Here is a 12,255-nt window from a genome sequence, read left to right as displayed (position 1 = left end):
TTCCCTACCTCCATTGTGGAGCAGCAGCCCAATGTCCCCTTGGTGATCTGGATCAGTCACCCCAGCCCACACCATAGCTCCCTTCTTTCCCTGTTGACCCAGAGGCATGAGGAGCCCAAAGTGGCCGGGTGGCATCTTAACTTCCAGCTCAAAGGAATTGTTGTGTCTCCCGCTGGAAACACTCCTCCCTCTGGAACTAAGATCTTTAGGCCAACAGAGAATAAAGTCACAAGAACAAGAAGCACACATTTTTCCAGTAGGCCACTCAGAGTAATAGTGAGTGGTGCCACTCCCATTTTCACCTTTTGATTCCAGACCCATGAACCCTGGCTTTCAGAGAAACAGCACCATATATGGGCCGCTGGTTAAGAACATACACAGCGCGTGGCTGGGAGCGGTGGCTCACGCCTATAATCCCAACACTTTGAGAGGCTGAGGCTAGCAGATAATCTGAGATCAGGAGTTCAAGACCTGCCCAGGCAACATGGTGAAACCCCATCTCTACCAAAAAATACAAAAATTAGCCGGGTGTGATGGTACACGCCTATAGTCCCAGCTACTTGGGAAGCTGAGGCTCAGGAACCTGGGAGGCTGAGGTTGCAGTGAGCCGAGATCGTGCCACTGCACTCCAGCTGGGGTGACAGAACAAAAGAAAAAAAAAAAAGCAAGAATAAAGAAAAGATGGCTGTGTGCGGTGGCTCACACCTGTAATCCCAGCACTTTGGGAGGCTGAGGTGGGTGGATCACCTGAGGTCCAGACTTCAAGACCAGCCTGACCAACATGGTGAAACCTCATTTCTACTAAAAATACAAAAAATTAGCCAGGCATGGTGGCTCATACCCGTATCCTAGCTACTTGGGAGGTTGAGGCAGGAGAATCGCTTGAACCCGGGAGATAGAGGTTGCAGTGAGCTGAAATCGTGCCACTGCACTCCAGCCTGGGCAACAGAGTGAAACTCCGTCTCAAAAAAAGAAAAAAGAAAAGTGCACAACTAGGTACACTGCTTAAGTTTCTGCCCGCTGGGAGGATGACCCTTCCCCACTGTCCCTCAGGGGTGTCCCAGAGGGGAGCTGTAGTGCTGCAGTTGGCCACCTTCAGAGGATGCCCACATATCCTGCAGAACCATCCATAAACCAGGCCTGAGTCTCCTCTTCCTCGGTCACCTGATAGCGGGGAACTCCCTGTGAGCCATGGGTGCTTGAAGAGAGAAGGCAGGGTTGCAGGAGTGGGGACCTTCAGCATTTGGGCCACTTCATGTCACTTACTTCTGCCTTCAGGGCCTGCTCTGGCCTCGCCATGTATCTACCACTTCTAGGTGATGATGGGGTGCTGCTGTGCACACCCAACTTTATGGCTTGGCGGTCAAATTGCACCCAGTTCATGATGAGAAGCTCAAGTCACATGGTAATTTGGTTGTCCACGGTTAGGTGTTCAGTCTCCACTAAGGCCCTGTTCTGAACCTTACCCAAAACTAGTAGCTTTTTAGGTCACTCGGTAAATGGGCTGGAGTAACTAACACACCCAGATAAGGCATATGTTGCCTCCACACTGGGCATTGTGCCTCTTTTTTGCTTGCAGGAGAGGCGTAGTGCAACAATTTATCTTTCACCTTAAAAGAGACATCTGGACAGGCCCCACACCACTGGACTCCCAGAAATTTCACTGATAAAGAACTCTGAATTTTACTCATATTTATTTCTAACCTTGACATGCAAATGTCTTTACCAACAAGTCTAGATTACTTTTTTTTTTTTTTTTTTTGGAGAAGGAGTCTCACTCTGTCATCCAAGCAGGAGTGCAGCGATGCAATCTCGGCTCACTTCAACCTCCGCCTCCCAGGTTCAAGCAATTCTCCTGCCTCAGCCTCCCGAGTAGCTGGGACTACAGGAGCCCGCCACCACGCCCGGCTAATTTGTTTTGTTTTGTTTTTGTTGGTTGGTTTTTTTTTTTTTGAGACAGAGTCTCGCTCTGTCACCAGGCTGGAGTGCAATGGTGTGATCTCGGCTCACTACAACCTCCACCTCCCGGGTTCAAGAGATTCTCCTGCCTCAGCCTCCCAAGTAGCTGGGACTACAGGCACAAGCCACCATGCCCTGCTAATTTTTGTATTTTTAGTAGAGACAGGGTTTCACCATGTTGGCCAGGCTGGTCTCAAATTCCTGACCTCAGGCCTCGGCCTCCCAAAGTACTGGGATTATAGGCGTGAGCCACCATGCCCGACCTAGATTACTTATTGCTACCAATACTTCTTGCTCACGAGTTCCAATCAGAATAATGTCATCAGGTCGGGCTGGTACAGCAGCTACAATTGGAGTTACCACCTGGTTAAATGTATCATAATCCACTGTCATTCTCCAAGATCCATCTGTTTTCTGCACAGGACAAATAGGAGGGTTGAAAGGGGATGTGGGGAGAATCTTCAACCCTGCATCTTTCCAGTCCTTAATGGTGGCACTCATCTCTGCAATCCATCCAGGAATAAAGTGCTGCTTTTGATTTCCTAGGTAGAGGCAGTTCTAATGGCTTCTGCTCGACTTTTCCCACCATCAGGAAATCAATGTGGGATTCTGTCAGCTGCTCATATGTCTGTTCCAATTATGCACCTGGAGCTGGGAAAATAGCCGCAGGATGGGCTCAGGGACCCACTGGACACACTGTGAGAAGGACCTGAGTGAAAACTCGTGGGTCACGTGACCTTCATAAGCCCCTGCTCTGACTAGAGGGCCACAGTGACAGGTGAGGTCTCCTGGTGTCAGTATCAGTTCAGAGCCAGTGTCCAGTAGTCCCTGGGATATCTGATTATTTCCTTTCCCAGCGCAGTTACCCTGGTAAAGGTCTCTTTGGGGAAAGGTTGGGAGAAAGATTGGGGGTATAAATTTTTAGTAGCATACCAAAGTCCTTCGCCAAGGGCACCTGGCCTCTTCTTCATTCAAGAGGTCCTGGGTCTATAAACTGTCTCAAGTGTGAGGATTCATGGAGGGGCCCTGACTTTTTTTTTGAGGCGGAGTTTCGCTCTTCTTACCCAGGCTGGAGTGCACTGGCCTGATCTCGGCTCACTGCAACCTCCGCCTCCTGGGTTCAAGCAATTCTCCTGCCTCAGCCTCCTGAGTAGCTGGGATTACAGGCATGTGCCATCACGCCAGGCTAATTTTTGTATTTTTAGTAGAGACAGGGTTTCTCCATGTTGGTCAGGCTGGTCTCGAACTCCTGACCTTAGGTGATCTGCCCACCTCGGCCTCCCAAAGTGCTGGGATTACAGGCGTGAGCCACCGTGCCCGGCTTTTTTTTCTTTTGAGATGGAGTCTCGTTCCCGTCACGCAGACTGGAGTGCAGTGGCGCGATCTTGGCTCACTGCAACTTCTGCCTCCTGGGTTCAAGCGATTCTCCTGCCTCAGCCTCCTGAGTAGCTGAAACTACAGGCACTCACCGCCATGCCTGGCTAATTTTTTGTATTTTAGTAGAGATGGGGTTTCACCGTGTTGCCCAGGCTGGTCTCAAACTCCTGAGCTCAGGCAATCCGCCCGCCTCGGCCTCCCAAAGTACTGGGATTATAGGCGTGAGACACCACGCCTGGCCAATATTGACAAATTATTAGTGAGATATTTTACTTTCTTTTCCATATTAGGTCTCAAGGCCCAGTGTTGATTTTACACTCACTGCACGTGTCAGTTGGACTCAATTTGGACTCACCACATTTTGGGCCCTCGGTGATCACACCTGGCTTGTAGCTGCCATATTGGGTAGCACAGTTCTATAAAAAGGGATGGGTGAGAGTTATTTACTTTTTACTATATAATAAAGTATTCTAGGGCCAGGTGCAGTAGTGGCTCACACCTGTAATCCCAGCACTTTGGGAGGCCAAGGCAGAAAGACTGTTTGAGACCAGGAGTTCGAGACCCCATCTCTACAAAGAAACAAAAAGTTAGCCGGCCATGGTGGCACAGGCCTATAGTCCCAGCTACTCGGGAGGCTGAAGCAGGAGGATTGTTCCAACCCAGAAGCTCGAGGCTGCAGTGAGCTATGATCATGCCTGTGAATAGCCACTGCACTCCAGCCTGGGCAACATGGCAAGAGCCCATCTCAAAAACAAAACAAACAATACGAAGATGAAGCTGCCTTTGAGGGACGTGCCCAAGTCGCGGGCTGATTTTGAGCAAGCTGGTCTTAAAGGTCACCTCTACAAACTCTAACTTAATGCAGAAAGAGCAGCAAAAATCACTCTTCCCTCCATCTGTGAAATGGGAAATGTTAAAAAAGAAACAAAAACAAAAACAAAAAAAACTCCCCTTTCCATCCAAGATAATAATCCCAAACTAGGGGCTGAGTTTCACTGTTTGAAAAGTGCTTATTTTCTGTAACCACTTCATGCATTAAGCTTTCTTTTTTCTTTTCTTTTTTTCTGAGATGGAGTCTTGCTCTGTCACCCAGGCTGGATTACAGTGGTGTGATCTCAGCTCACTGAAACCTCCGCCTCCTGGGTTCAAGCGATTCTCCTGCCTCAGTCTCCGGAGTAGCTGGGATTACAGGTGCCTGCCACCACGCCCGGCTAATTTTTTGTATTTTTAGGAGAGACAGCGTTTCACTATGCTGGCCAGGCTAGTCTCGAACTCTCACCTCAAGTGATCCACCCACCTTGGCCTCCCAAAGTGCAGGGATTACAGGCGTGAATCAGCGTACCCTGCCACATTAAACCTTTTTTTTTTTTAGACAGAGTCTGGCTCTGTCACCATCCTGGAGTGCAGTGGTATGATCTTGGCTCACTGCAACCTCCACCTCCCAGGTTCAAGTGATTCTCTTCCCTCAACCTCCTAAGCAGCTGGGACTACAAGCGTGCGCCACCACACCTGGCTAATTTTTGTATTTTTAGTAGAGACAGGGTTTCACCATGTTGGCCAGGATGGTCTCGATCTCTTGATCTCATGATCCACCCACCTCGGCCTCCCAAAGTGCTGGGATTACAGGTGTGAGCCACCGCACCCAGCCACATTAAACTTTCTTAACCCATTTGCAGACAAGGGGAAACCGAGTCCTGGAGAGGCCAAGTAACCTGCCCACGATGGCCCATCAGCTGAGGAGCAGGAAGGAGAGAAGCCCTGAGCCCCTGCCTGGTTACCACCAGGCTCTACTGCTTCCTAGCTGAGCACCATACTGAGCCTCACTTCTTCCTTCTCTAAAATGGGCATGATAATAGACCTTCCTCCTAGGATTACTGAGATAGTCCAGATAGGAAATCATACCTGGTGTTACATGTAAGCTATCACTGCTATTGGTATTGCTGTTGTTATTTCAACAACTGAGACTCAACCAGGCCAGGCTAATCCCAGAGGCAAAGCTTTTATGCAGAGGACAAGCTTTTAACCAGTCCCACCAGCTAAAAGGGGTAGGAAGTGAGTACACCAACCACATTTACTCTGAGACAGTCAACAAATACACAGCAGCCGCTTAGGACACACAAGGAAGTTAACTCATCCCCCTTATGACCCTGGGTCGCCAGGGTTAGATGTGCTTCTGCCAACATAGCCCGAGGAGGAGGGAGTGTTTTGTGGGAGCCGCTTAACACCCTGTCCTCCGCACCCGGTGAGGTCCGCACCCGGTGAGGTCAGCACCCACTTTCCCACAACTATTGGGTAAACACACACCCAGCAAACCCTGCCTGAGGCCCAGGGCCAGGGACTCACGTGTGAAGGTCTGCAGCCTTCCACTGACTATTAGTGCAATGGGGTAGAGACTGGTAGAGAAAGCGTTGTCTCAGGCTGGGTGCAGTGGCTCATGCCTGTAATCTCAGCACTTTGGGAGATCGAGGCAGGAGGATCACTTGAGCCTTAGGAGTCTGAGACCAGCCTGGGCAATACAGGGAGATCTTGTCTCTACAAAAAGTTAAAAAAAAAAAAAAAAAACCCAGGCATGGTGGTGTATGTCTGTGGTCCTAGCTACTTAGGAGGCTGAGGTGGGAGGATCGCTTGAGCCTGGGAGGTCGAGGCTGCAGTGAGCCATGATCATGCCACTGCACTCCAACCTAGGTGCAAGAAAGAAAGAAAAGAAAGAGAGAAAGAGAGACAGAGAGAAAGAAAGAAAGGAAGAAAAAAGAAAGAAAGAAACAAAGAAACAAACAAACAAACAAAGAAGGAAGGAAGGAAAGAAAGAAAGAAAGAAAGAAAGAAGGAAAGGAAGGAAGGAAGGGGAGAGAGAAGGAAGGGAGGGAGGGAGGGAGGGAGGAAGGAAGAAAGGGAGGGAAGGATGGGTTTGTCTCTCAACGTAAGAACCAAAATGAAGACATGTGTGTCTACCAGGTGAGGAGAGAAGCACGGAGAAGAAAGGGGAGGGTTGGTGGGTCCCCCAGGAGCCTGGTTGGCTGGTTGGAAACCAGAGGGTGTACTGGACAAGGCCCAGAATGCGGACCTGCCTGGGCCCCAATAAGGGGTCCCTCCCCATCCACAGGTAGACGCATCGCCCCGAGGTAGACACATGTCCCCTAGGGAAGAAGCCTTCGGCTACTCCTCACGTGCAAGTCACATGCTCCTCTCCCTGCTGGCACCACCATGGCCACAGCTGATGGGCAGGGGTGAGCACCTGGCTGCAGGCAGCCAATGGCGAGGCCAGCCAGCAGCCTATGAAATCAACAGCCCGATGTGGGCCTGGGCTGAGACCCACCCCCCAGAGGAGGCTAGGCTCGTGGCCAAGGACTCGGCTGCCAGCAGCAGGAGCGGCCACAAGAATGTGTACCCCTGGGGATGACAAGAAGCCCCTACAGTGAAATCCACTTCGGCTCTTCACGGGCCCTGGGGTCTTCACCTGGGTCCTGTGCCCACAAGGTCTTGGGCCCCAGCACCCTCACAGCAAACCCCTTTATCCCGGGGTCTTCAGTGCACGTCTGGCCCAGCAACGGCAATGAAACCAACAAACTGCCACACACTAGAGCTGGGTCCTGCGGCTCTGCCACCTGCTCTGTCAAACGCTGGGGTCCACCAGAAGCCACGGCCCCTGCCAAAGGTCATTTTGGGTCTCACTTGTCATCTGGGTACTTAGGGTAAAACGATATTTTCTGTGCAAGCCCCTCATTGCTTCCCTGTCTCTCCCATCCCCTAACTCCACCACCATGAAGGCCTCCCTGCTCTCACCCCCTCCAAGAGCTGGATTTTCCCTGGCACAGAGAGCATAGCACCGACCCAGACAAGCCCTTTGCCACATGCATCCTGCCAGGCATGATTCTGGCCACAAGGACGCATCAACTGCCACTGGAGCTGTGGGTGTGTTGTCACTGTGAAGCACATTGCAGCAGCAGCTGAGAGGAGAGACCAACCAGCACCCTGGGGAGAGGGCTGCATGCAGAGGTTGGGAAGTCACACTTTGGCTTCAAGCCAAGCAGAAGATCTGGCCCAAGAAAACAGGCTCATACCTCCTGGACAGGGTGGCCAAGAGACAGAGCTTCAGCTCAGGCTGGGACGCCAATTGGGCAATAAAATTAATGACAATAATTATTATTATATAACAATGTTGATGACATTACTGGCCAACTTTACCTGCCAGACACTATGCTTGGTGCTTTATGTAGATCAGTTCATTGTCCTCATGTAGCAATCCTAGGAGGTGGGTCTATTATTATCTCTATCTTATTTTATTTTATTTTATATTTTTTAGAGGCAGAGTCTTGCTCTGTCACCCAGGCTGGAGTGCAATGGTGTGATCTTGGCTCACTGCAACCTCTGCCTCCCAGTCTCAAGCAATTCTCCTGCCTCAGCCTCCCGAGTAGCCGGGACTTCAGGTGCGTGCCACCACACCTGGCTAATTTTTTAATATTTTTTAGTAGAGACAGGGTTTCACCATGTTTGCCAGGCTGGTTTTGAACTCCTGACCTCAGGTGATCCACCTGCCTTGGCCTCCCAAAGTGCTGGGATTACAGGCATGAGCTACCTCGCCCGGCCTAATATCCCCATTTTAGAGATGAGAAAATTGAGGTTCAGAGGAGTGACATGACTTAACCAATGTCTGTGCTAAACTACAGTAAGATAGATTGATAGATAGATAGATAGATACCTATGTCTAACTATCTACCTACCTATTGACCTATCTACCTACCTACCAACCTGCCTGTCGCTCTATCTATGTGATATATATGAAAAAGACTCTTCAGAGAACTGACTCTGCTGATGCCCAGAATAGGGTGCGGGAGACTCATCAAGCTGATCTCCCATGCTGGGCCCAGCTGGATGTTCTGACTTTACCCAGAGTATCCAGATTCCAATTAACTATCTCGGAACCACAGTAAAGGAGCGTGTGCACTATAGTTGATTGCTCAGCCCAGAGCACAGGGCTGGGTAATCTTACTCCCAGAGGGTTCTGAGGTTGGAGCCTGGAATGGACCAGCTGTCTCCCTTGCCATTCAGCCCCACCCCCACCCCTGGAGCCAGGGACTCAAGCAGCCCAGCTTGACAGTCCTGGGAGGCCTGACCCCCGGCTGGGATCTCGTCATCAGCAATGCACCCAGGCTCTGGGGACAGCATGGTCTAGGGCCTCTGAATTGGCCATTATCCTAGAGGGAAGAAATGCTTCTCCCTCCTGGCTGAAAGCTGTCTTTGCTCCCAGTGATCACTTGCTCCCCAGCTCTGCACAGATTGACCCGCACACCTAGGCAGGCAAACACAGCAGTCCTAAGACCAAGAGCCAGGGTGAGGCCCTGGCAGAACAGCCATTGGAATGGGACACCGGAGTGTCCCCAGATGGCGCCCGGGGGTGGGGTGGACCTCTTGCCACAGCAGAGTCTCCAACCGGAGCCTGGGGTTCACCCAAGACAGCCGTGGCCCTCCCTCTCACCACTTACCCCGTCCCCAGGCGCCTCTGCCTGAGCTCATCAGGCAATGACCGCAGTGACGTCACCCGGGAGGCCACGGCCAGCTTGAAATCCAGGGAGCTCCAGGATCCTGCCTGCTCCTCCCTCTCTCTCTAGCATGACTCAGGCAGGGACTGGCCCTGGGCTGCGGAAAGGCTCTCCACTTTTACACAATTGCTTTCCTCACTCAAACCACAGGCCCTGTGGGGGCCCCCTCCTCTGTCTCTCAACCCTTTGCGGTTAGGGTTCAGATGCTGGGCAGATGAAGACCCTGTTTGCTGCGAGAAGCCAAGACCAAGCCTCAGGAAATTGCCACAGTGAAGGGAAGCTTCCTCCAGAGACACCCTCTGCCTTGCACTACTGGGTCCCGTCAGAGCTGCTTCATCCTCCCTCCTCCCTCCTCCTCTTCCCATCTCCTCCTCCCCCTTCCTCTTCTCTAACCAAGAAAGTGACTTGATAACTAAATTCAACTTGTTAGTGACGGGACCTGTGATTTTTCCAAAGGGTTGCTATATTTCTGAAAAACAAAGTCTGGTAGTAGAACGTATGTTCATTCATTCATTCATTCACGGAGGCGTGGAAGAGCAGTTAAAATCACGGTCAGACACCCTGTGGGTGTGTCCCAGCTCCTCTGCCATTTGCCACCTTTGCAACCATGGCCCAGTGACTTCCTGTCATTCCCCCATCCCCTCATCGGGGCTATGGCTCTGGCTTGTTAAGATGAGGCTTGCTGGGGGCTCCCAGCAGTTAGGACCCACCCAGGGCAAGGTGATGATTAGGAGAAAGGCTGAGGCTGGGCGAGGTGGCTCACGCCTGTAATCCCAGCATTTTCGGAGGCCTAGGCGGGAGGATCACATGAGGTCAGGAGTTAGAGACCAGCTTGGCCAACATGGTGAAACCCCATCTCTACTAAAAATACAAAAAATTAGCTGGGCGTGGTGGCTGGCACCTGTAATCCCAGCTACTCAGGAGGCTGAGGCAGGAGAATCGCTTGAACCTGGGAGGCGGAGGTTGCAGTGAGCTGAGATTGTGCCACTGCACTCCAGCCTGGGTGACAGAGCAAGAATCTGTCTCAAAAAAAAAAAGAAAAGAAAAGAAAAGAAAGAGGATGTCTCCAAAGGAGATGGGAGGGTTCTAGAAACCCAAATAGTAGAGTAGTAGAGACAGGCCCCAGGGGTGGAGAGGCCCAGGAAGGCAGATTTCTCCTTAATCACAAGGAAAGAAAGAACATTTTCTAGCAACAGAGAGGCTCTGGGGACATGGGATGCACAGCCTCAGGCCCACCTATCACTGAACATGTTTCAGCGTCCTGCAGAGGAGGGAGGCAGGCCTTGGAAAGTTCAGATTCCCCAAAGAGGAATGCATGGAAGCTTCTTTCCCTGCTGTCTACCTTAGTCAGCTCAGGCTGCCATAATAAAATGCCATTGCCAGGTGTGATGACTCACACCTGTAATCTCAGCACTTCGGAAGCCTGAGGCAGAAGGATCACTTGAACCCAGGAGTTCAGGACCAGCCTGGACAACATAGCAAGACCCCATCCTAAAAAAAAAAAAAAATAGCTAAGCGTGGTGGCATGCACCTGTAGTCCCAGCCACTTGGGATGCTGAAGCAGGAGGATGCCCTGAGCCCAGCCGTTTGAGGCTGCAGGGAGCCATGATGGTACCACTGCACTCCAGCCCAGGTGACAAAACAAGACCTTGGCTCTAAAATAAATAAATAAATAAATAAAATGCCACAGATTGGGTGCTTAAACAACAGGAATTTATTTCTTATGTTTGTGGAGACTGGGAAGTCCAAGATCCAGGTGCCTTCTCACTGTGTCCTTACATGGTGAGAGAGAGTGGAAGGAAGTTCCCTGGTGTCTCTTTTTATAAGGGTACTGATCCAATCTTGAGGGCCCCACCCTCATGACCTTATCAAACCCTAATCACCTCCGAAAGGCCCCAATCTCCAACGCCATCACATTGGGGATTTGGAGTTTGACGCACAAATTCTAGGGGGACACAATTCGGTCCTTAGCAAAAGGCCCCAATGGGTGCCTGCCCTGCCTCTCAGAACTGCACCCCACACCAGCAAAAGGGGGTGGCAACCTCCATGCTAGATTCCAATAGTATGTATGTATACATGTATGTATGTATGTATGTATGTATGTATGTATTTATTTATTTATTGAGATGGAGTTTTGCTCTTGTCGCCCGGCTGGAGTGCAGTGGTGCGATCTCAGCTCACTGCAACCTCCACCTCCTGGGTTCAAGCAGTTCGCCTGCTTCAGCCTCCCAAGTAGCTGGGATTACAGGCGCCTGCCACCAGGCGCCAGGGAAAAGACAAAGAAAGAAAAAGAAAGAAGAAAGAAAGAAAAAAGAAAGAGAGAGAGAGAGGGAGAGAGGAAGGAAAGAAGGAAGGAAGAAAGAAAGGAAGGAAGGAAAGAAGGGAAGGAGAGAGGGAAGGAAAAGAGAGAAAGAAAGAAAGAAAGAAAGAAAGAAAGAAAGAAAGAAAGAAAGAAAGAAAGAAGGAAAGAAAGAAAGAAAGGAAGGAAGGAAAAAGAGAGAGAAGGAGGGAGGGAGGGAAGGAAAAGACAGAGAAAGAAAGAGAAAGAAGAAAGAAAGAGGGAGAGAGGAAGGAAAGAAGGAAGGAAGGAAAGAAGGGAAGGAGGAGGGAGGGAAGGAGGGAGGGAGGGAAGGAAAAGACAGAGAAAGACAGAGAAAGAAAGAAAGAAAAGAGAAAGAAAGAAAGAGAAAGGAAAGAAGGAAGGCAGGGGAGGGAGGAAAGAAGGAAGGCAGGGGAGGGAGGAAAGAAGGAAGGCAGGGGAGGGAGGAAGGAAGGAAGGAAGGAAGGATTGATTGATTTTAAAAATGATTATTTAGGGTCAGGCGCGGTGGCCTGTAATCCCAGCACTTTGGGATGCCGAGGCGGGCGGATCACCTGAGGTCAGGAATTCGAGACCAGCCTGGACAATATGGCGAAATCCCATCTCTACTAAAAACACAAAAATTGGCTGAGCGTGGTGGCCCATGCCTGTAATCCCAGCTACTCAGGAGGCTGAGGAATGAGAATCTCGAACCCAGGAGGCAGAAGTTGCAGTGAGCTGAGATTGCACCATTGCACTCCAGCCTGGAGGACACCACCTCTCTCCATAAAATGTGGACAGTGGCACCTAGCAGACCGTTCTGAGGATTAAATGAGATTCAGGGTGCACTGCACTTTCCCCAGGCGCCTGGCCTGTGCAAGTTTTCACATGGGCTAGCAATGTTCATTAACCTGGATTCAATTCAGTCTGGGTTCTGGCTTCCCAAGACAACGAAATGCAAGGTTTAATCCTTGATTAGATCTTGAATTTAAAAAACAAAACAGGTTGGGCGTGATGGCTCACGCCTGTAATCCCAGCACTTTGGGAGGCCTAGGCACATGGATTACCTGAAGTCAGGAG

At 50.6% G+C, this 12,255-nt stretch overlaps 1 protein-coding gene across 1 annotated transcript in view; it reads right to left on the bottom strand.

Annotated features, from left to right (window-relative positions):
* The window catches only part of PTGES (prostaglandin E synthase), a 39,005-nt gene extending 29,947 nt beyond the window's left edge, over positions 1–9,058 (bottom strand). Inside the window, exon 1 of the mRNA XM_003822363.5 lies at positions 8,820–9,058. Coding sequence (XP_003822411.2) covers positions 8,820–8,850 — 31 coding nt within the window. The 5' untranslated portion in view covers positions 8,851–9,058. The remainder of the gene's footprint in view (positions 1–8,819) is intronic.
* Between the last annotated feature and the right edge of the window lie 3,197 nt (positions 9,059–12,255).

Source organism: Pan paniscus, chromosome 11 (genome assembly GCF_029289425.2).
Source record: "Pan paniscus chromosome 11, NHGRI_mPanPan1-v2.0_pri, whole genome shotgun sequence".
Lineage (NCBI taxonomy): Eukaryota > Metazoa > Chordata > Mammalia > Primates > Hominidae > Pan > Pan paniscus.
The sequence above is the reverse complement of the archived record's forward strand: the minus strand, read 5'-3'. Positions and strand labels throughout refer to the sequence as shown.